Here is a 23,213-nt window from a genome sequence, read left to right on the forward strand (position 1 = left end):
AGTGCCTTCAATGTCATTTATGACAAAGCTTGCTTTGCAGGGCAGAAGCCTTTGGAGCGAGTGTGGCCCAGGAAGACTTCTCTGATCAGATGTCCCTAGCAGCAGGACAGAGGTGAGTCCAGAGCCCACCCATCTGGCTGCCCCGAGTCACTCTGGGAGGCAGCTCCTGACTGGGGAGCCCCTCCTCAGCCTCCCTCCCAGATGACTAAGGATGATGCGAGGGTGGCAGGCAGCTGATTGCCCCATGGCTGCAGTTTCACAACTCCAGCCATCTGTGGGCCAGGACGGCAAGCTTCTTAAGCCCTCAGGAAAACACATAGGAACACTTTCCAAATTGCTTGGGAGTGACTGTAGCAGCTTCCCTGGGGCAGCAGAAGCTGAGTGCTCCTTTGCAGCTGCTGCTCTCAACTGTCTGGGCTAAATCTCCAGCACAGGAACAGGCCCACCTGTCATCCTCTCCACTTATGCAAGCTACACTTTTCTCTTAATGAAGAGGGGGGTGGAGGGGGGAAATGGCTAATTGTTCGTAATTATCATTGTGTTATAGTGTCTTACTGCCATCTCAGCCATCAGATACCCCTCTCTCTTTGCACCCAACAACTCAGCTTGTGCCTGCAGAATGGGCTCTGGGTTCTGCAGAGATGCACAAGTCTGACTCTCCCTCTGACCAGAAGGAGGTCATCTGACCACCCCTTTCCATCTTCTTCCGTTCTGAAAGGACAGGCAGTTTCTTTTAGAGGCCCAGCCCCCACCCCCAAAACAGCAGCCTTTTCCCAGGCCAGCTGGGTGCCCTGGTGAGGAATGCTGACAATCTGCCGTCCTGGAGCAGAGCTGTCAGCATTACTTCCCTACTGCTGAGCCCTCAGTCAACACTCACATAAAGGATAAGTATGCAGCCCGCTGCCTTGTGACAAGAGCTGTGACTTTGTTTAGGAGCCAAGCACTAGGAAAGAGTACCAGGGAAACGTGGCTTAGTGGAACAGGAAATATTAACGATCTGTGATAAAAATGAAAAAAGCAGCCAGTACACATTTAACTCAGCTGGAGGCACAGCTCTATGACTGGCTGCAAGCAGCAGCAACCTCTGAAAAAAACAATAAAGAATAGCTTTTCCAGTTCAAGTCTGACTTTTAAAAGAACAGTAATTTTTCATGTGTTCATCTGCATACAAGAAAAGTTCCTAAGCAAAGTCATCTGCATATTGCAGTAGCTGCTGGCACAGGAAAAGACATGGAGTTTTCAGGTCCACAGATGGTTGAAGGAGCTGTTGTGAAAGCACACAAAGATACACTCACACAGCCCCACCACACTCCAGCAGCAAGTTAGGATAAGTGGGTTGGCTACTACAGCTTTGTCCACCACTCAGTTTTGGTTTCTCCTGCTAGAAAAACAAGATTGGGATAAGTGTCTCTGACTAAAAGGATTTCTCTCAAAGCTCCTTTCTGAGTGAAATGGTTAAATGACAGCAGAATAGTAGAGAAAGAAAATTATTTCTCCCCCCCAATCCCTTTATTTTCTTTTGTGTTTTTTTGACAAACCAGGTATCAGGCTGGAAAAGCTGCGTTAACACTGGATTCATATCTACAGAGTCCTTTCAGTTATTATGGGGCTGATAGCCTCTCTTTGTCCTTGTAATCCACAGTAAATAGAGGAGCTTAGTGGCTCTGGAAATAGGGAACAATTCACAGATCCCTTCGTTCCTAGTACCCTGTTTGCACAATGCCTAGTGCTGGGAATAGCCCGAAGTTGATTTAATAATCTGAAGTCGTCCAAGACTCTGCTAAATCCCAAGTGAAGCCCAAGTGTTTCTGCCTTGCTCTTGTCTCCAAGGAGCAAGTAACTGCAACATGATGAATCTTTAAGGCTGGAACTTAAATGGCAGTCACCCATTTAGGTCTCCATCCAAGGAGCATCCAAGAGGCACTGGCAGGGGGAGTGGACACTGCATGCACAGGGGATTGTAAGGAAGGCCTCTACCAAGCACAGGAAAGGCAGCATTTCTCACCCAGGGACAGGGACCCTGGCTATGGATGGAACACTGCTCTCTGGCTCCCAAGGCATGACCTTGGGCTGCAGCACGGGCTCTCCGGTCCCGAGTTTCCTCTTCTCCAAAACAGAGATATGATATACAAGTGGGCTGAGAGCCTTGCAGAGAGGTGCTATCGCTGGTACAGAGAATTATCATCCCAGGCCCAGGTCCAAAGCACACAGCAACATGGAGAGCTATTCCCTCAAAGGACCCTGGCTCTGGCACCCAACCCAAGCACAGGCCATATGTGTTCTCCGAGCTGCAGGTTCACCGCTATACTTTTACCTTTGTAAATGACAGTAGGTGCAAAAGGTCCTAAAGGCTGAGCCTCAAAACCCGACAAAGATTATCAATAATGAAATAATCTCCTCCTAGATGGTATGCAGCCCAGCTCTTGAGCCTCCTGCGAGTTACAATCAAAGCCATATGTACAGTCATAAATATCAGAAATATTTACAAAACACAGACAAGATCTTAAAAACAAAAGCAGTGATTTCTTCATCTCATTGGAAGCCTTACAAAACATGGGGTAAATTGTCTCAATTGAAATATTCTGCTGACCACAGAGGGCTGTATGCTTCATTATAATGGTTAGTCATTCTATATATATTTTCTGGTTCAGTTAATCTACTACGGCTGCTCACAAACTATTGCAAGGCAAAGATTAGGAACCAGGGTCATTAGAAATATCGTTTATGTGAAATCCACTGTGGTTATGGCATAATACAACACAAAAGGTAAATAAAATCCCCATTCCAACAATCATTTCCCCTGCACTGGTGGCTGGCATAGCCAGAGATATCTAGAAGAAGACCAGGAAAGGCTGGTTTTAAAGTGGCTAATTTAAATTTCCTGTGATAAGCCTGTACTGGGATACATATCTCTACTTTGTTGTTTTTCTAAAAGCCTAAACAAAACCCCAAGCATCCCTGTCTTTTACTATGAGTCTCCTGAGGAAAACTTGTAGGTGCTACAATCCAACCAGGCTGTTGAGGCAGAGCACGAGCTTCATGCAGACACCAGCTGGCAGTACAGCCTCACTTCCCAATGCTTCATATAGGAGCTGATGTTCCTTTCTTTGTCAATTTGGTGTGTACAATTGGGCCAAGACTTCACAAGTAATTGAGCCTCATGCTGAGGTCCCAAGCAGCTCCCAGCTCCTTTGGGTGCCAGGACACTTTGTGGATGTTCAGCTCTTTGCAGGCTCAAAGGCACCTCTGCTCATCTTCAGCACAGAAGGCACAAAGCAACACTGTGAGAAGTGTGTACCAGGGTCCTTACCTTACACATCAAAAATCCCGCACTGGAAAGACAGAAAAAAACATAACAAACACCCATGGTACTGTTCATAACTTTTTTTTTTAATACTTATTTCAAATTTATAAAAGACTTAAGCTGAAAGTCTTTATGATGGTTGATTTTACTTTAAAAAATATGGATAGGTGTGGAAAGTAATTTGGCACTTTCTAAAAAGGACTGAGATGTTCCAGATAGAAACAAGCACTCAGGAGTAAAGGCTTTCATTGAATTCTGGTTTGGGTTCAATTACAAAGAAAACTGTTCCATTTCAGCTGTGCTGTGAATTCAGTGAAATTGCATTCTGGTCTAGATTTCATCTGGGGGAAGGGGGACACACACACATTTAGATTGGTCCTCTTTTGTATTTTGTTTTTCTCAAAAAGCATAGGCATTATTTCATCTTCCTTGCCTCATCATTTATTTGGGAAATATGAAAGGACAGAATGTGTTACCCTAATCACACACCATCAATACTGACACACTTCATGGGCAAAGATCTTGCTTCTGGGGTTTCATTCCTGGGGCTTCTAAATCAAAAGAGAAGCAGCCACCATTTGTGAAAAAGGCCAACATCTGTCCCAGTCTGGAAAAATTCTGGTTGATTTCAATGAACTCTGAATCAGATCCAGATTTTCTCTCTGTACCCCACACTGTACTTCAGATGAGAGAAAACTTAAGAGAAAACGCTAATAAGGCAACATTCTTTGTTAGAAAAATAATGGCCGATTCCTAGGACCATTTCAATGGACCATAAGTACATAAGCAGTCTTATTTCACATCCTCTTAATCAAAACTTTTGTGATGTACTTTTGTGATGATGTACTTTTGTGAAGATACCACCATTGGTGCTGGAGCAGAAACAACCACAAATGATAAAACTTTTACTTTTTTTACTTCTACTATATTTATGTCCCTACAAAGACACATACCACTGCTATTAAAAGCTTATAAGGGATACCTCTAACAGCTGTAAGCAACAGTGGGTCCTTGAATAGAAAATAAATTTAGAGATGCTTAACTGACTTTTCAAAGCTGCTGAGCACCAGTGCTTGTGAGAGGTCAGATCTTTAAGCTATAATTTGCATATCAAGATTAAATTGAAATGCCTGTATTTGAGGATGTTTTCTATTGAAAAGAGAACTTGTACTTGTTACAATAAAAGCCTTCTTATGGAAGAGGTTACTGACATCTCCCCAATGAAGGCAAACAGCACCAACATGTTTAGGTCAATGCACACTGTGTCCCTGAAAGTAATACACCTTCAGCAGATGCTTGAAAATGAGGACCTGATGCAATGCAAATACATATCAGGGGAGTCCAAGACATCTGAGCAGCTGCAGCACTACAGAGAGCCCAAAGCAGCACATTTTTCTTGTTATACCTAATTTCTTTTCCCATGAAGCTAGAAAACAACAGGTCAGAGTTTATGCCAGATGGTGGAAGTGGTTTTTTTCTGGATTAATTTCAGGTTACTTGAAATTCAATCATACTGTTTAAGATCTACAAAAAAGAGAAACAAGGCACATTTAATACTAGAGTTTAGACTCCTAATGTCACACAGAGCGAGGCATTTACAGGCAACAGTGATGAGCCTGAATTCTGTGCCCCAAAGACCTGCTGGACATAAACTGTGACAGAGTGTTACAGAAATCAGCTATACTTGGTGTGGGTGCTCACACATCACACACTGCAAGAAGCAAAACTGAGGATTCCGAGTCTCATAATGGTGCTACATATATAAAGATTAATTGGAGCATCTGAGTGGGTCTTCAGAGAGTACCTACCCAGGTTCAAAGTGTTCCTCTTAGGCTCTTAGATTGAGCTTAAGTCATTGGAAAAGCTTAGACCAGGCTTTAATCATCACAAATAGCCCACGAAACAACCATTCTTCCAACATATTGAGAACTCTTTCAATAGATACCTCTTTATTTGAAATGGAATGTATCTTGAAAAATATGAAAAATAAATCACATCTGAGAAATCATTTATGAGTCATATTTACACACAAATTTTTTTTTGACAACACTGGTATTTCTGCTCACAAGAGAATATGCTAGAAAACATTTCGTACATCACTGCAGCTATAATTCAGAAGCTGGCATTTGAATATCATGAACCTTAAAAAAGAGGAATTACTTCAGGATGTCACAGAAACAACATCCACTTGATCTTCCTTTTCCCCAGTTCCTAAATTGTCTTGGTCACCAGAGCTTGGATTTTTTTGCTAAATCTGCCCCTTGGTTACTTTTTTTTTTTTTAATTATAACAAGTAATTTTGTCCTTTTTATGAACACTGTCTCCACTTTTGCTATCTATACCAAGCATTGCCTGTGTGTGTTTTACCAGCATTTTTGTTTATTCTGAATGGATTTACTTCAGCCATATACTCTCAGATTTCCTTTTGTGGTTTTTTTTTTTTTTTTTTTTTTTTGGAAGAGGAAGGACAACTTAATTTATTTACCTGCAAAGCTCCAATAAGATGGAGCATGATGTGCTGAACCTATTTTCATAGTCATTGTTTACAACGCAGTAACAGACAGTATTAAATCCAGATGTTCAAATGAAGGCTATGCAGTAATAGAGGGGCAAGATGAAAAAAACCCCAGAAGTACCTCTTATAACATCAAAAAATTTGTTGGTCTAAAATTACTATCAGTCAAGAAAAAAAAAAAAAAGACCAAAACAAAACAGCAAAACAAAAAAATCCTCAAAGCCCTAAAAACCCCACACGCCATGGAATTCAGAGCGTGAGAAAGTTGTCAGACTGTCCCCATCAGACAATTTAGCCTTATTTATACTGACAGGGCATGAGCCACATGGTCCAACTGTCCCCAGGGGACCCCAGCCAATTTGTTCCCATTCAGTTTCCAGGAGACAGTTCGGAGACACAAGGAAAAAGTTTGATCCTTACACCCATCCCACCCACTCAGGCTGGAGGTATCAAGGTAGATTTTCTGACCTGACTGCCTCTCACACTAAGAAGCTGGCTGACACCAAATTTTTTAAACTGGTAACACAGCAGGTAATGACAAGCAGCAAAAATTTGTTGAACTACATCAGTCCAAAAGGTTTTCAGTCATCCTTCAGACCAACTTAAAACAAGAAACATAAAAGTGGGGTATTGACCTTGAACCAGTGAAAAAGAACAGCAAATTTGAAATGAACATAGTTTCCTCATACCTTCATGTTAATTTTCTCACTAAAATGATCATCTTTAGCTTTCGAAGTACAAGTACTTCCAGAAGAACAGTAAAATTTTAGCTTTAGATTACATCCATAGACTTTTGTGACATATAGAGACTTGCATCCACTGAGGACAAAAATAACTGCTTCTCTCAGAGAAATACATGTGTCTCTGATCAAATAGGAATTAATTCTCATCAGTTAGATTTATCCTTCAGTAGGCTAAAATGTATTCTAGTAGGTGAGATCAGCAATATATCTGTATACCTGAAAAGGTGGATTAGTTTCTCAGTAAACTGTAGTTAATCACTCTAAAGAGAGGAGCCAAATTACAAATTGCAGTCTATTTTGTGAGTCTTTGACTAGCTCATTAGAGAATCCCCTTGCAGCTCTAACATCCAAGCGTTAGCAGAATGATAATGGCAGATGTACAGAGAGGTGGAAATTGAGTACTATGATTGCCAAGCCAGAGAACCTAATCCTAGAAGATGCAGGGCACCTTAGATTTCAATTAATCGCCAAATAGTGACTTTGTTAGGACAGCTGTCATCTACCACCCCAAGCTCACCACGCAGCCTTGTCAAGGGCCAGGTCGAAAAGAAGCGCTCAGGACTAACTACAGAGTATCGTCAGGGCTTTGATTCTACACCATAACAAGCTTTACTTGTCTAGATATGTGACCCTGACACCTGGGGGAAGGAACAAAGATGAGGGCTAACACAGATCTCAACTTAATCCTTACAGGACTGAACTTAATGTTGGAGTGCAGAGGAAGGGACTGACGTACACCGTAGCGAATTCTAAAATCTCCCTTTGAGTATCACTTCAGCTTTTTGCTTTAAACACTTACAGAAATAAGCTTTCATTGAGAATGTAAGGCTCTTGCTGTCAAATTACACCTCATTTACACTAAAAGCCTTGGATGTATAGCTTTAAAAGATTTTGTTTATATCAATGCAAATTGTAAATGGGCCAGGAGCCATTTTCCTCACCACACTAGCTAAAATAAATATCTCCATGGCTTTGACATTTTACCTTGGATCAGAGATAACGGGCCATATCGCTCTGTCCCACTTGCAGCCTGCCCATTCCATTTAAACCCGAGAACCTGGGTGGTAGCAGCACCAAGGTGAAGCCAGCCATCGTCAGAAGGGCCCTGTCCTGGAAAGCTCACGGCCCGTGCCTGACTCCCTCCTCCGCACTGGGCAAGGAGCTCCGACCCGCTCCCGCCAGCATCGGCAGCCCAACTCCCTCTGACTTTCGTGAGGCAGAGAAACACACACCAGCTGTGCAATTAGCCCTTTGTTTTCCAACTTCATGGCTTCATCAACGTTTTTAGAGGCAAGATGGCACGCCTCTCTCAACATCTGACAGTGCTAAACACCAAAATTAATCTAGTTCATCTCAGCTAGAGAGCAACTTTCAGCTTATAAAAACTGTGACCAAAAGAATCCATTTGCACACTAAAACATACATAAAATTTTAAACTATGGACTGGTTTAATGCAAGACATTAAAAAAACACCATGAAAAGGCAACACAGGTTGAGAGTGCAGATGACTTGAAAACTGAGCGTGCAGAGGGAGCCCTGAACTCGGACGCTAAGAAACGTTCATGAACACTTCCCAGCTCTGGCCCACCAGCCCAGGAGCAAGCTCACCACACAGATAGCTGGAATCAACTCAGATTCCTGTATCACAAAAGAAGGTGGTCAGATTCCTTCCGCTCATACACTAAACAGATTGGTTTTAATCTCAGAATGACAAGCAACATTGCTTTTTTGAATAGCCAAGCATGAATAACTTTTTATCATCTTCCACCACGTTTAATACTTAAAAAAAAAAAAAAAAAAAAACAAACAAGCCCCAGACTATAATTGTTGTTCTTATTAGAGAAAATAGGTTTCAGCCAAATTTTGAAAAACACATCACATTTTCCATGCTGGTGGAATATAGTGTATTTTGGGTAAAAATAAAAAGCAATAACTTTTTTGTCAAATTGCACACAGTCAAAGTACCCAGAACTTCTCCATTCTTTCAGGGAGCTAACATGCATATTGGTTTTTTCCTTACTTTTTTGATACGGCCTACATTCAGAAATGTCTTGCAAATAAGCCTTAAAAAAAAATCAAAAGCAAAACAAGACCAAAAGAAAACAACCCTAATAAATAAAATAAAATACATTAAAATAAAGTCACAGTACATCATGTCTCCTAGAAGTCCCATCGCACCAAAGGATCCTTTCCAAGGTTCATAAATAATGGATTTGAAATGCTTCTCGGCACCGAGGGCGGCAAAGCAGCAGCAGCAGCTGGCTGAGGTTCGAGCTATTGAGCCGCTTCTCTCGCGTCTACCTGCACCTCCGGCGTTTGCCCACTTTCTGCGCCCCTGGAGCAGGTCCGCCACGAACGCGCTCTGTCGCTCTTCTCGGAAGCGCTCCGTGACCGTAACCTGCAGTGAACAGAGAGCACAGAGGGCAGCCCGTCAGGCGAAGAGGCGGCGGCCCCGCGGGTGCCGGAGCGGCGGGCGCGGTGCCGGGTCCGTACCTGCGCTAGGCGGAGTTGGAGGCGCCGCGGAGCCGCGACCCGTGCGGCGCCGCCAGGTGCTGCTGCTTCTGCCGGGTGGAGCGCACGGCCAGGATGGCCTGGCGGTTCTTGTACTGCACCATCTGCAGCGTGATCGCCGCGTTCCAGCCCTGCTCCTGGGCGCACCGAAAGTCGATCTCCTTCCCCTCGGCCATCACCACCGTGAAGTACACGTACTTGCCCTTCCGCTCCACGCAGTCCACCGTCTTCATGTTGGAGAAGTGAAGCTCCTTGATCTTGGCCGCCGGCTCGGCCGGCGGTGCCGGCTGCTGCTGCTGCTGCGGCGGCGGGGGGTGCTTGGGGGGGATGAGGAGCAGCCCCTCCTCGGTGAGGATACAGCGCTTCTTCTTCCAGAGCTGCAGCAGCCCGTCGCTCCTCTTCTCTAGCATGCCCTCCTTCACCGCCTTACAGCCGCTCTCCAGCATCCTTCTGAAAGGGTTAGACGGCCTCCGCCCGCAGGGGCTGAGCTCGGAGCGCAGGCGGCACCAGCCGAGCACTCTCCGCCGGGCGCCGGCTCCGAGGCGGAGGGCCGGGAGCGCCCCGGCCCGCAGGAAGCGGAGCGGCTGCCGCCCGTGCCGCGGCGTGGCGAGCGGCGGGCGCTCCTCCCCTCCCGCTTTTGAATGCGCCTCTCCCACCCCAGAGTGACACCCAGCGGAAAGAGCGGCTCCTCCCGCCCGCCGGCCGCGGGGAAGCCCGGCGCGGGGAGAGCAGCGGGGCCGGGGGCGCGGCGGGGGCTGCGCTCCCCGCCCCTCGCCCGGGGCCACGGCACAGCTCGGCTGCGGAGGGAAGGCTCCCCGCCGTAGTTAACCAGCGCTAGACTAATACAGAGAGATTACCAGGACACGGCAAACGCCCGACAGCGCTGCTTTGCTTCCTCGGGGTGTTCCCGCACTATTTAGTTGAAATGTAGTTCCTCAGCCCGCCTCCTAGGCAAGAGCGGTAAAGGGCCCTCTTCGCGTGTTTTCGATTCAAGCCCAGTACAAGGTGCCAGTTTCCAGCGGAACCCTGATAATTAAGCGATCATCGCTCCGTTAAACAAAAGAAAGCCTGAAAGAATCCGGTACAAGAGCTTGATGCCTTATGCTGGTCTGGGGAGAAGCAGCTTCAACTGTATGCATAAAATAAATCTTTAATGTCTAAAGAAAGACATCTGTACCACTGCCCTAAGGAAACAGCAGGACCTCAGTACATGGAAATTGCAAAAGCAGACTAGGGAAAAAAAAACTCCAAACTGGCAAGCAGCTAGGAGCACTTTTATCACTCTGCTTTGCTGCCACACATTTGCTTATTGTTTGGATTATCCCCCGAGGTTAGCTTTTGAATAAATTTGAGTAGAAAAGTAAAGTGACCTGAGGTTAATATGAAACTATTTAATTCTTAATCCTCTGATGTATTAGATGTAAATCAAAATCCCACATAGCTGAAGGTGGCTGACAAAGCCAATGTAAACTGAATGCTAGAAGTTCCATACTATGTCTGAGAGCACTGTTTTTAAACATAATTTATCATGGCCATTAAAAAACCCTCTTCACATCAATCTTGGCAGCTAGGAAGCAGATCATGCTGCAGCATGTGCTGTGTTCTAAGAGATTAGAGAAATAAATCAAAAATTATGATAGCTTCAATTGAGTTTATCTCTGATAACATTTTTTAAAGGATTTCCTCTTATAATCTTTTCCTCTTGAAGTTCAAAGGTAATTTTGATAAATTGCTGAGGGGTAAACAATGTAAGGCAATAAAAGCAATTAAAATTTAGCTGGTTTACCCTTTTTGAGGTAACTGGAAAACAGTAACAAAGGCAACCTTACTAGCCACAAAATAGCTGGAAAAGGAAATCAATATACTAAAACATCCATTTATATAAAGAATAATCCTTTCTCCTTAGAGCTGAATGGATGGACTGTAAGATACAGGTCATTCCCACAAACATTTTATGCCTATTTTAACAGAGGCACATGCTAATTTTCAAAAGATCTGAACACCATTCACCAATTGCCTCCACCAGCAGTTCACTGCCATTTGAACCTAATTTTCCTTGCACAAATATATCTATCTCCAGCTGATTGCAAATACAAGGTGTTTCAAAAACAGCTTGAGCGATGTAAGAGAATTCCTGCCTTTCCAACCTGTGTTTTGCACTTATTTCTTTGCTCCTCCTCCATGAGGTCTCTGCTCATGTGACACACAATTTTGAAACTCTCCTACTAAAGCAAACTGGTTAAAACGCATTCACCTATACAGAGCAGCTTAATAAAATACTGAGTTTATGTAAGGCACAAGACACCAGGCTAAACCTACAGAAGACCAATTTCTAACAACTTACCTGTTCAATTTTGGTTGCTGTGGCACTGCTGTAAGTGAACAGCCATTTGATTCCAGGTAAATGCACTAACCAGTAGTGTGGAAACTCGCATTAGATTTGAGAGTGCCACATGCTACACTGCAACAGCATTCAAAAAACTCTCCCCCCCACCCCACAACACTGCTCTGTAACACTTATGGACATTAACATACAACCTGTATAATTTAAGGTTAGCTTTTTCTTTTGTTCTCAGTACTGACAGTAAACTGCAGTTAATCATATGGAAAAATGGAGACCAGTGTGCAAGGCCAAATATTTTCATCAAACATACAGGAGAAAGAGACTAAATTCATTCTACTTCGCCTTTCCATGCAAAGCACTGAATGTCAGATTTTGAACCCAATTCCAAACACTGATGGACATACTCTATTATACAGACACACAGCACTCTTTATTCCCGGTGAAATTCACCTAAGCATGTGGTCAGAAGCAAACACACTAAACATCCATTTAAATTTGTACTCTATAAGCCAACAAATATTAACAGCCATTTAAAACACACTATGCTGGACCAAAAAATCCAGATAATTCAAAAGCTGCAAGACTAGTGCAAGATGAAATACTGACAGTTCCATGATAAAAGAACAAAATATTGTGCAGAATTTGCCAGGATCCAGATCAGTCAAAAGCTGCAAGACTTTTGCAAGATGAAATTCTGACAGTTCCATGATAAAAGAACAAAATATTGTGCAGAATTTGCCAGGAAAGGATAACAACTTCTTTTCCTCGATGTAAGTCAAAACTGAACTTCTGCAAATGTTTCTTACATTACTATTTTGAGAAACCACATTCAACAGTTAGGCACACTACAATATCACACTGAGATTTTACTTTACTTTTCTCGAAATACATATTTAAACCACTGCATTTATATGAAATGCTTCACATCTGCTACCATTATTGAAGTTTCAGTGAATACTAGGCAGGTTCTGCAGCCATTCCAGAAATAGCTGATGTGAAGATGCCTCCTACTGTCAAACCTGAAATACTGCAGTCTAAAAATGTAACCTTGGGTGCAGACTTTTCCTGTCAGCAACTCCACCCCACAGATACCTGTATATACCCCTCAGTAAACGAAGCATAAATGAAACATTTACTATAACTAACAACCACACTGCCCCAGGCCTTAGCATTCCTAAAACCATTTATTTGGCAGTACCAAATAAATAAACTGTAGGCAATTCATCAGCTATTGGCATAGCAGCTTCTCCAGCCTAGCTTTTTCAGTCCTTTGCACTTCCAAGGCAGTGTTTTTCCAAAAATACTCCAACTTACCCTCACATGTTGTAGAGAAAAACTAGGCTGTAAAGGAGCTTTTAAGCTGCTCAGATTTGACCACTGCAGTAAAACATGCTTTGAGTTCAGAACAGTTTCTCCACTACAGGGTAAATGTAAATCTGAGCAATTACTTGCCAACACTTGAGCACACAGAAGCAAAGCTCATAACAGCAAGTTCAGGACTCAAGCCCCTCCTGCAGCTGCAGAACCAACTTGTGTTGACAATTCACAGGCTTTAGGCAGACACCTGTGAACACAAGAGCCCTTCTGCCATAGCCTCTCAAACCTTGTGTGCCTGTCCCTAGCATACACAGGCACAGAAAAATATGGAATAAATGGCTTGCCTGTGCTTGGTGTACCCTGTCTTGTCTGCTTTCTCACTCTGATTTTCCTACAAAAGCTGAGATGCACACCACACGTGGAACGCCACCAGGCCCGAGCAAAGGTCTGACAAGAGGATTTTAAGACAAATGAGACAAATGCCATGTGGACAAACGTGCACCTTCTCTTGTTAGTGTATAGAGTAAGACATTATTTTCAGTAGATAATTTATGCCCAATTTAAGCAAGCATTAGCAATTAAAAGTCGATTATTTCAATATCCTCTTGAAATCTTGAGGAAACCTCAAACAAGTATGCACCTCCTCTTGTTAATGTATAGAGTAAGACCTTATTATTTTCAGTAGATAATTTATGCCCACTTTAAGCAAGCATTAGCAATTAAAAGTCAATTATTTCAATATCCTCTTGAAATCTTGAGGAAACCTCAAACAAGTTACTGAGCAGCTATTAAGAAATGAAAATGGAGATGTGGTTGCAATAACTTCTCTGACCTGTGTCTTGGATTAGAGAAGACCACATCTGTACAGAAAAAAGGAGAAAGTGCTGTAGAGCTTAGTCTATCTATTCAAACATCCATGGGGCTCTAGACCCAACCCAGCAGACCATCAAGGCTGCTCATGCTTTGATTATCAGGCCCTTTTGTACTGAGGGGTGTAGCATTTTGCTTCCCCAAGCTGCTGAGTGTCACAGCACAATCCTCTGCCCAACAGAAGGCATTTGATAAACACCTACTGCATAGACACCTTTGGATATAGGAAACCTTTAGCAGAAAGGTTAATCATTCATCTGCATATAAATTTCCTATTAATATCCCAATAAGGTTGACAACAATGGGCCCTGAAATACACGGAAAGTTCTGAGTACCAGCCTGAAGATAAGCACATTAATTCTCTCCACTTTTCTACATTCTGCTGGCTTTTTCCACTTAAAAAGCAAAACATGTCAGAATTACAGTATTAGCTATTAGTTTCAGGAACATCAATTTCAATAACCCAGAAGAGAATCTGAGCATCTAGGAGACACTGGTAAGCAGTGCTGCTATACCCAGTGTTCAAATAATCCGAGGCAACACTTCTAACTGCACCTGACATCTGTCTTCTCCAAAAAGCAGTACTTTGGAATGCTAAGCTTAAATCTGAGTTCCTTTATTTCAGGATGCTGTAATTTATTTTTTTTAACATGAAAAAAGTTGTATCAGACAGGCAAACTCTTCAGTTGTAATCTAATCTAGATTGCTAAAAGAACTATGAAAGAACTGAAAAGAAACCTCCCTTTCCATCAAACAGCATAAGCCCAGAAAACCCTTCCCTTTCATCCAAAGTCTCAATTCTCCTCTTTCCTCACCAACCTCCCACTTTTCCCCCAAAAATAATTCTCCCTTCTATACAGCAAACAAAACTGGACAGAAGACACTATTTACACAGGTGTTAAATTATGGTGCATTTCTGCAACTGCTGCCAAAGACAGCAGTTTCTATTTCAGTGACACATTTTCCCAGCCAGAACCTGTTAACAAGGTAACATACCCTCCTCAAATATTAAAGGAGGAGATTCTCTACACCTGGTATAAATGAAAAGTGAAAAGAATGAGTCACAACACTCCAATCAATGTTGAAAGTTTAATGTTCCTGCTACATACTGCCTTTCAGAACTGCTAAACAAGAGTGTCATTAATAACAAAACTACAGTAAGCACCAGAACAGTTTTAATTTAACCAATGCCATAAGAACTGGCACCTCATTTATATTCTTCTTTTTGCTGCAGTCTGGAGAGCACAAGAACTGCTGATTTAGAACTAGCATGTTAATCTGGAGAGAAGTTTACCAAAATCTGTCAATAGGATGTATTCATGACCCTGGATCTTGCAGGCTGCAGGTGTGCATCTAACAACTCCCCTTTTCAAATATTGTATCCCACTGTATGTTATGAAGGTGTTAAATGAGAAAGTAATCAAAGAGCAAGCCAAATTTGTTAAGTAATGAATTTTGAAACTTACAACTTTTAACAGTTCATTTTCTTTTTAAAATACAATTACCAGATGCTGTTAGCAAAAATGGGCTAGATCTAAGTAAGGACTTCAGAGACTTCCCATATCCAGAGGCATGAACCCCAAAGCCCCGCCTTAATGACTTCTCAAGCTCAGAACATACTATCACAGTTTGGTCTCTACATGTCCTCAAGTTTAAACTTAATCCTGGGAGATGTTTAGAGGAGAGACCATGTGAAACCCCGACACCTGGCAGGGTCAGGGATAAAGGATAAAGGATAAGCATATTCTGATACCACAAAAAAACCACAACCACATCTACTTTAACACATAGCTACTGAGAGTGTTTGTCAACCTTTCATAACTGCTTTTTCTATACTATGATCTGTGTTACCTAAAAAACATCCAAGATCACAGCTTCAATGGTCCTGCTTTACATATAGCTATAGATAACGCGCTCCTTCTCCCAAATCTACGGATACCTGGAGAGGAGGGAGATGAAGCCTGACAGGGATTCTGAAATGAAGTAGTGTGGGACTTAGGCCTTCAAGGAATTAAAAAGAAAAATCAGTAACAAAACTAAAACAGTTTAGTCAGAGGACACTAGACCCACATCTTCTTGAGAGGGGCTGAGGATTTAGAAGGGCACTTGGGATAAGCTTCATTTTGTATTACTTACCCTCCAGGCAAGAGACATGCTACAGAAACTCTTCCATCAGCCCTATCCTCACTTGGTCATTGCCTCCTCCTTGCCCTGCTCTTTTAAAACCTTTATGGCTAAGTGTGTAAGTGGCACAAAAGACCAGTAGCTACTGCAGAAATAGATCGATTTCCAACACTACAAGGACTCTTCTATCCCTGAAAAAGCCATCTACTTGGCTTTGAATATATATATATATACACATATATATATAGATGTGTGAAGGACAAGACAGCATGGAGTATAGTAGCATGCTACTGACTGAAAAACTCAGAATACATCAGTTCTCAGCCTCTTTCAGCTCAGTAGGCTTAAATTTACATCTCACCAAGCACCTCCACTGCTAGGCTAGAGGCAAGGTAAGAACAAGACAAGAAAGATCTTCGAGCCCATGTGTTTCAACTGACAAAAATATCCAATATGGACAAAGTATGAACCAGAATGTACAAACACAAGCACGACAGAACATTAGGTGAAGAAAGCAGAATTTCTTTGGGTTTGTTTCCTCATAGATGCTTGATACAGTGAGGACAAACTAGAATACAGCCATGTGTTTCCAACACTCCCTTTGGCTGCAGGGCATGCTTTGCTCAGGACCACCTAGCTCCATCTACACAGACTGAAAATCCAAGGCACTTCACTCCAGATTTCATACTAATAGGCAATGCCTTAGAGTCAGGCACAGCAATACCGAAGTCCTTTATCAGATCTAGCCCCACTTCTACGAACTTGTCTTCTCTAAAATGGCAGTGTGGACCAATCACTGAAACATTGAGCTCAGATTCACAAGTATCACACTGCAAGTGCAAAGAATGGATCAAACTTTCCAAACTGTTGTGTTTGTTTTTCAAATGCTATATCATTTACTTTTCAGTAATTATCAGCTTTTGTTTCTAGTAAAACATGAGCTGCAGCATGTAAGATATGCATTACCAGTATACACATGCAGATACACAATAAAACAAGACTAGCTTCTGAAAATACTAGGTTTTATTCACACCCCTGTGGTAAACAATAACCTTAATATGATGACTAGGTTTCTTTTGTAGATCACTATGTCACATAAAATACAAAACCCATAGCATAAACAAGCTGACAGTTATGAATGTTTAATGTGGTCTCATCGGGAAATTAAACAAGTTATACTAGTCTCCTCAAGTAGTCAAATTCAAAATGCATCATCATCTCCAAGTTAGTACAAGTCACTGCCATTTCTATAACAAAGTAATGAAGGCACAGCTAGTGCAAGCAGACTTAAACCCGTTCAGACTACTGGGCTGAAAAAATACTTTGGTTGGTTCTTCAGGAGAGAGTTTTCTCTAAACAAATATTGGTCTCAGTTAACAGTTCTGATCATCTTCACAGCTGCAGTCTAATAGCTACATGACAAAGACTTCACAAGAACCAAACTATGTAGCAATGAATTAACATTCATGCTTTAGGGCATTTACTGCATTCTACATATTGGCAGAAAATTATACTGTTAAAATGCTAGGTAGATTGAACCTACATTTTAAACTGGTTCTTAAGTGTTCGATTTCTTTTTTTAACAAATTGGTTACTTAATTCTACCAAGATACAAAACATAAGGCTGTAAGTAACTAATAGTTGTGTTTAGGCTATTACAGTGCAGGTAATCCTCAAGGCCACAGACACACTGCTTCACTGCTGCTTGCATTCTGCTGGGTTTTGATCCTTCTGTTGAGAAAAAAGGAAATACAGTTTACAGAAACAGTATTTAAGAAGAACTATCAGTATTGCTAAGCATGCTTTCTCAAGCTGCAATATTCTTCCAAAGTTCTTCCATCTTTTCCCTTGCATTAATTGTCTAGCATTAGCAACACTATTGTCTTTGGATGCAGCAATATCCACACTCATTTATTTTGGCTTTGTTGGCACATCAGGATACAATCCAGAATAAAAACCTGTTCAGAACTAAGTGTGGTGAAGTACTCTAAAAGACACTGTCACTGGAAAAAGGAGAAGAGTGAGACGTAGTAACAAACAGCCCAGCTCAGAGGAAGCATGCAGACCCTCTTCACAGTTTGAGACAAAAGAAACTTCCTATGGGTGGTAACAAGAGCATGGCCTTACGCCAGAAGACACTGTAGAGCAATGCAATGAAATGCCAAATCACAGTTCCTAATGCTCTGGAAGCATCTTTTGTAATGAATTCCAGTGGTTAAAAATTCTAGCATGGAAAACTTCTGCTCATGAAACAGACAGCCAGTAATATGTCACAGTAATATGGGAATTTAAGAAGGTTTTTTTGGGGGGCAGAGTTCAGTTGCACTCCACCAGCAGTGGAGTTCAGTTTTACCCCACCACCTTCCTTAGTCTGGATGGCTATTCTAGGGCCACAGCACTTCAATAAATTCAGCTGGCTTACAGCCTGAGATCAGGTTGTACTGCTATAGCACCACTACTATCTCCAGCCTTTGAGCAGCTCTCTAAAACTGAGCATAGTCTAGCCCTTTCTGTTCTGTTTCACTGAGAAAAGCAATCTGAAATGGTGGAAGTAAGTCTAACTTGCAGCTGTTTCATTTAGATTTCAAAACTTTCTTGACAAGGAACCAATTTGAATACACTATAGCAGATCAAACATCACCAAGATGGCTGTACATTTTGATCATAAGTTTATACCCTACCTTTCTATCTACAATGCTAAGATTAATGTAATTTTCTCAACAGTACTTTGATAGCAGCTCAAACCATTCCTACTGAAAAACATTCATTTGAAATGACAAGCCCTTTTAACAGCAGGCATTTTGGAGCACTTCACAGACTTCATGGCTGCAACTTTCACCTACATCAGATGCTTTCAGGTGGCCAGATATACCTTTCCCTCAGCTATTAAAAAGTTATTAATTGAGTGGCTCACAATTGTTTTTCCAGCCTGATTTGTGATTTTCCCCTTCCCATGGAATAAGAAAGCTGTTCACATTTTAGGACTTGGCTGTAGATGCATTGCTGAACCTTGACTTCTGCTACCTCAAACAATGAAAGACTTGCCATTTATTCAACATAAAAGAGCATATTTTGTATTCTGCTGGGAAAACCTGTGCCAGAGCCAGCTTGTAGCAAGTTCCCAAAAACTGAAACTGGATAACACAGTTCTCTCCATGTCCTTACAACCATTTTGCAATTTTTATCATTAAGCAGCAAATTGGTGCAAGACAAGTGTATAGAAAACCAAGCCTGACTAACCTCAGTGCTCAAAGCCAGAAGTTACTTTTACAAAATGACTCCTGGAGAAAGAACTTTCACAAAGTTTCTCTACCAATTCTACTCTGTCAGAATTAGGCCTGAAACAGCCTCAAAACAAAACATGCTCACCCACAGGAACTACAGGCTTAATACTTAAACTAAAATCAAGACTCAACATACATAAAATTTTAATGTCTGTATGCATACACAAATTTTAAACATTCATTTTAATTCCTTACTTTTGGTTCATAATCAGGATCATTTTCTTCATCTGCTTCTTCTTCTCCCTCCTGAAAGAAAACACTTAATATTTCTCTAGCTTATCCACATTCAACTCCCGGAGCCATTTTCATGAAAATTATAATTAAATTGTACTCAGAAAGACATTCATTACCACTTTATGTTACACATATTGTATTAGTTTATCCTCCATAATGTGTATCTTTTGACATCAGTGGCAGCTTAATTTTTAAGATACCTTAAAAAGATACCTTAAAGGTTGTCTTAGCTTGGTTTGAGGTTTTTTTGTTGTTGTTGTCTTGCTGGTTGTTTTGTGGATTGAGTTTTTTAATTATCTGAGATCCACCACATTTTTTATTTCAGAAGTAATTCTTAGTGTCCAGAGCACTCAAAAACGAAAGAAACTCTTATTCTAGATAACAAACTACAACTGGTAAACTATTTGAATCAAGGGCATCTGTCATCTTACCTCATCATCTGCCTCTTCACCTTCTTCATCATACTAGAAAAGAAAATAAATAGTTTTGATAGCATCATAAATGCAGCCATCTGTAACTCAAGTAGATCTCAGAGATCATTCCATATTGTGATCGAATCATGCAATGGTTTGGGTTGGATGGGACCTTGGGAGTCATCAAGCTCTAACCACCCTGCCATGGGCAGGGAAACCTTCCACTAGACCAGGCTGCCCAGAGTTCTCATCCAAGCTGGCCTTGAATATCTGCAGGGATGAGACATCCACAGTTTTTCTGGGCAACCTGTTCCAGTGTATCACAACCCTCACAGTCAAGAATTTCTTCCTAAGATCTAACCTAAACCTAGCCTCTTTTAATTTGAACCAAGAAGCTCCTGTGTCTGTCAGATTTAAAACACTTTTTGCACCAGCACGAACAATGTTCAACTTCCCCTGGTGAGCTCTGGCAGAGCAGACTGTCCCCGTTCCATGCAGCCCGGGAGGGGCTGATTACACTGCGGTGCCACTTGGGGCCGGCAGGGGACAGCGGAGCCCAAAGCAACCAGTCCTGTCAGTACCTCCCTCCTCCACAGCCCCAGCCAAGCCTTCGCAACAAGGGCCAACAGTTTAGATTCTGAAAATGTATTTTTAAAACAGCATGTATCTAAGCCATCTTATTGGCTTAGATACGTGCTGTCTTAAAAATAAATTTTCAGAATCATTCAAACTGTCCTTGTTTAGCAGAGGCAGCAACAGGAAAAATGTTTTATACCTGTATAAAGTTCTGAGGCTTTTGTGGTTTGACAATTTCAAGCTTAGCTCTTTTAAAACACTTAAGCTTTTGCAGAACTTGCTTTGATTATTTTGGCATGCTTTGAATGTGTTTATCTAGCTTGATTTTCTTTTTTTAATAAGAGAGTACTTTTGAAAGGATGAGGCTTGAATCTCATAAAACTTCATAGCCCAATATCACTATAAGCACAAAGAACAGGCTCAGCAGCTAGATAAAGTCTAATTTGTTCCCTGGCAGCTCATTACAGTTCCACAAAGTATTGGGCATGCTTCTCTAGGAATGCCTTATATACAAAATGCCACTATGACATCCTCTAGATGATCAACTTCTACCACTGCTTTTGCTACAAAACTCTGAAGTCACTACTTCAAAGAAGAATTATTTTTATGCTGCTCTTCCTGAACAATCTAGGAAGCTCTGCTGCAGCTAACATCCCTTTCTAAAGATACCAATGTAAGAAATTACCCAAGGTCCTCGAACAGCATTATTTCAAGGTTTTTAGTGCTCTGAATGAACATTATACTTACGTCATCATCATCATCTTCAATAGCTTCTCCAGTGAAGTACAGTACTGACCGGGGCACTATACGTTCACGCAAGAAATGACCAATTTCAAAGTCTGCAGCAAGGATTGCCTCGGAATCATCGTCCTGCATAAAACAATATTATTTCCTAAACTATGAGATGGTAACTACTTCTGACATATACACACAAGTTACATGGTTTTCATGTGGTCAGATTTACACAAATCCCATTACTGATTTTTTTGTTCCAGGAGCTGCTTTACAGAACTCAACCTGAGGGGCAGGTTGACACTTTGAACAGCCCACCTACATCATACAGGAAAGAGCTGCTGCTTCAGTAAGCCTAATTATATACACTTCTGGAGTTTCATTTGTTCCAAGTATAAAGATTACTTAATATCTCCCATAGACTTTCAGTTCATATGCACAATACTCTTAAATAACTGAACAATAGCCAGGTGAGCCTATCACAATAAAGATTTTACAACCTACTTCTGATTCCTGCAGTGCATGTCCTTCTTGAGTCCCATTAGACAAAGCCATTAATGAAGCACTTGAACACCTGAAAATGCTCTCTAATGCAATCCTAGACTTCCACTCCTCTTGTTTTCATACCAAGTGTTCTGCTGTCTCCCATCTGAGCAATTACTTTCTTTTTGGGTTTTATTTTTCGAAACGTTATGAACATACAGCTTTTGGTGTCCATGCCAAATAGAGTTCTAACAGCATGCTTCTGGAAGCTTTAATTTCGCATTTCTTACTCAAACCGCATAATATATTCCCTACTGTTAAGTATTTTTGCTAGTTTTTCTCCTCACAAAAACATGGGTTATTGCCATAGTGAGCACACAGAAAAGTAGGCTCTTGCAGTTTTCTGTTGCTGTTTTATTACTTTCAAGAGTTAACAGCTTGAGAAATTTTTAACAGAATAAAACACAAACTGGATACATTCAGCCATTAGATAAAATCACCCAAAGAACACCTGAAGGGAGAGACTTACACCACCCATTAGATCGCAGATTAATAATGTAGAGCACTACATTTTTACAACTGTTAACAATCCACAAGGTAGCTTTCAGGAAGCATAAACTATTAAAGTTGACTAAACTAAACTCTGCCATCCAACTCAAACACTCCACCTGAAAAAGAAAACTCAAATACATACTAGTCTTCATAAATATTCTCAGTTGAAGACAGAAGCAGTTATAGCTGAGGCTGTTAAATTCTAAAATTCCATAAACACTCCATAATCATTCTTTAAATAAGCCAACTTACCAGGTCTCCACTTTCAGGAACTGTAGGGAAAAAAAACAGAAGAAATAAGTGAGTGAGATACAGTCTACATCTAAAGTTATAACATGTAAACTAGTGTTCAGCTTACCTTCAGGAGGACTGAAGAAGTTGAAGAAAGAGTCATTGGAAACAGTTTTTGTCACCGTCCTGACTGTTCCACGGCCCTTATGTTTTTGCTTCTTCTTAATGGTTTTCAAAGTAACATTCTTTCCTTTTTTCCAGTCTATTTGGCAACTAAAGAGGAAATTTAATAAAAAAAAAAATGACAGGGAAAAAACCCACAACCACCTGCAGCTTAATACCATTCCTTTTGTTACCAGTATCTACTGAGACTATCACAACTGCAAGACACAGAAAAGCAAAAATATTAAGCTAGTATTTATTCAGTCCTATCTTTTCAAAAGTTTATCGGTTGAGAACAAGAGTAACAGGTTAATTTTTGGATTATTTCCATTCAGAAGTTTTTCCTTCTCCACTCTGTCTCTGAAATGCTAATTTTCATTAGCTACCAAATAGTGCCTAGTTTTCTATCAACAACTAGTACTGCACCATTTTAAGAGCCACCTATCCATTACAAAGCAATGTGGTATTTGGGCACATTAGTAGTATGCCAAAGTTCACCACACCTATCATTATAACCAGTAAGTCCTTAAAACAATGCATCAAGCAAGCATATAAGTTTTGGCTAATTTTGAGTTGTTTGTGAGGGTTCTGTCTTCTTGTGTTATCTTCACTTGTTTGGGTTTTGTTGTTTTGGGGTTTCTTAACTCTATCCTGCTTACAGAGCAAAATCATGCCTACAGGCCTCCCTAACAGTCAAAGCATTCTGGTGACAAGTACATGAGAAAGTCACATCAGTGAAACTAACTGCATTTGCAGAAGTTTCTGATTAGATTCTTTTACAGACTCAAAGAAATTGAGCGAGTTGCTTTGGGACTATC

The 23,213-nt window shown here is 41.3% G+C and overlaps 2 protein-coding genes across 6 annotated transcripts in view; both read right to left on the reverse strand.

Annotated features, from left to right (window-relative positions):
* Window positions 1–5,236: 5,236 nt before the first annotated feature.
* PHLDA1 (pleckstrin homology like domain family A member 1) lies at window positions 5,237–9,691 on the reverse strand. Its single transcript, XM_039704196.1, has 2 exons — window positions 9,056–9,691; window positions 5,237–8,960 (listed from the first exon to the last, which is right to left on the reverse strand). The coding sequence occupies exon 1, from the start codon at window positions 9,517–9,519 to the stop codon at window positions 9,061–9,063; it is 459 nt and encodes a 152-aa protein (XP_039560130.1). The 5' UTR covers window positions 9,520–9,691; the 3' UTR covers window positions 5,237–8,960; window positions 9,056–9,060.
* A 4,988-nt stretch (window positions 9,692–14,679) lies between these two features.
* NAP1L1 (nucleosome assembly protein 1 like 1) overlaps window positions 14,680–23,213 on the reverse strand; it is a 29,654-nt gene continuing 21,120 nt past the window's right edge. For 4 of the 5 annotated variants that reach the window (XM_039703976.1, XM_039703979.1, XM_039703980.1 and 1 more), the window contains 6 exons: window positions 22,361–22,506; window positions 22,255–22,274; window positions 20,983–21,105; window positions 19,678–19,710; window positions 19,208–19,258; window positions 14,680–17,459 (listed from right to left, as the gene is read on the reverse strand). In XM_039703976.1, the coding sequence (XP_039559910.1) occupies window positions 17,424–17,459; window positions 19,208–19,258; window positions 19,678–19,710; window positions 20,983–21,105; window positions 22,255–22,274; window positions 22,361–22,506 (409 nt within the window). In that variant the 3' untranslated portion in view covers window positions 14,680–17,423. The remainder of the gene's footprint in view (window positions 17,460–19,207; window positions 19,259–19,677; window positions 19,711–20,982; window positions 21,106–22,254; window positions 22,275–22,360; window positions 22,507–23,213) is intronic. The other variant, XM_039703977.1, reaches the window with a different exon arrangement.

This window comes from Passer montanus, unplaced genomic scaffold, assembly GCF_014805655.1.
Source record: "Passer montanus isolate IOZ18808 unplaced genomic scaffold, ASM1480565v1 scaffold17, whole genome shotgun sequence".
In the NCBI taxonomy this organism is placed as follows: domain Eukaryota; kingdom Metazoa; phylum Chordata; class Aves; order Passeriformes; family Passeridae; genus Passer; species Passer montanus.

Coding starts and splice junctions, on each gene's coding strand:
- PHLDA1 (XM_039704196.1), bottom strand. CDS start 9,519: ATGCTGGAGAGCGGCTGTAAGGCGGTGAAGGAGGGCATGCTAGAGAAG.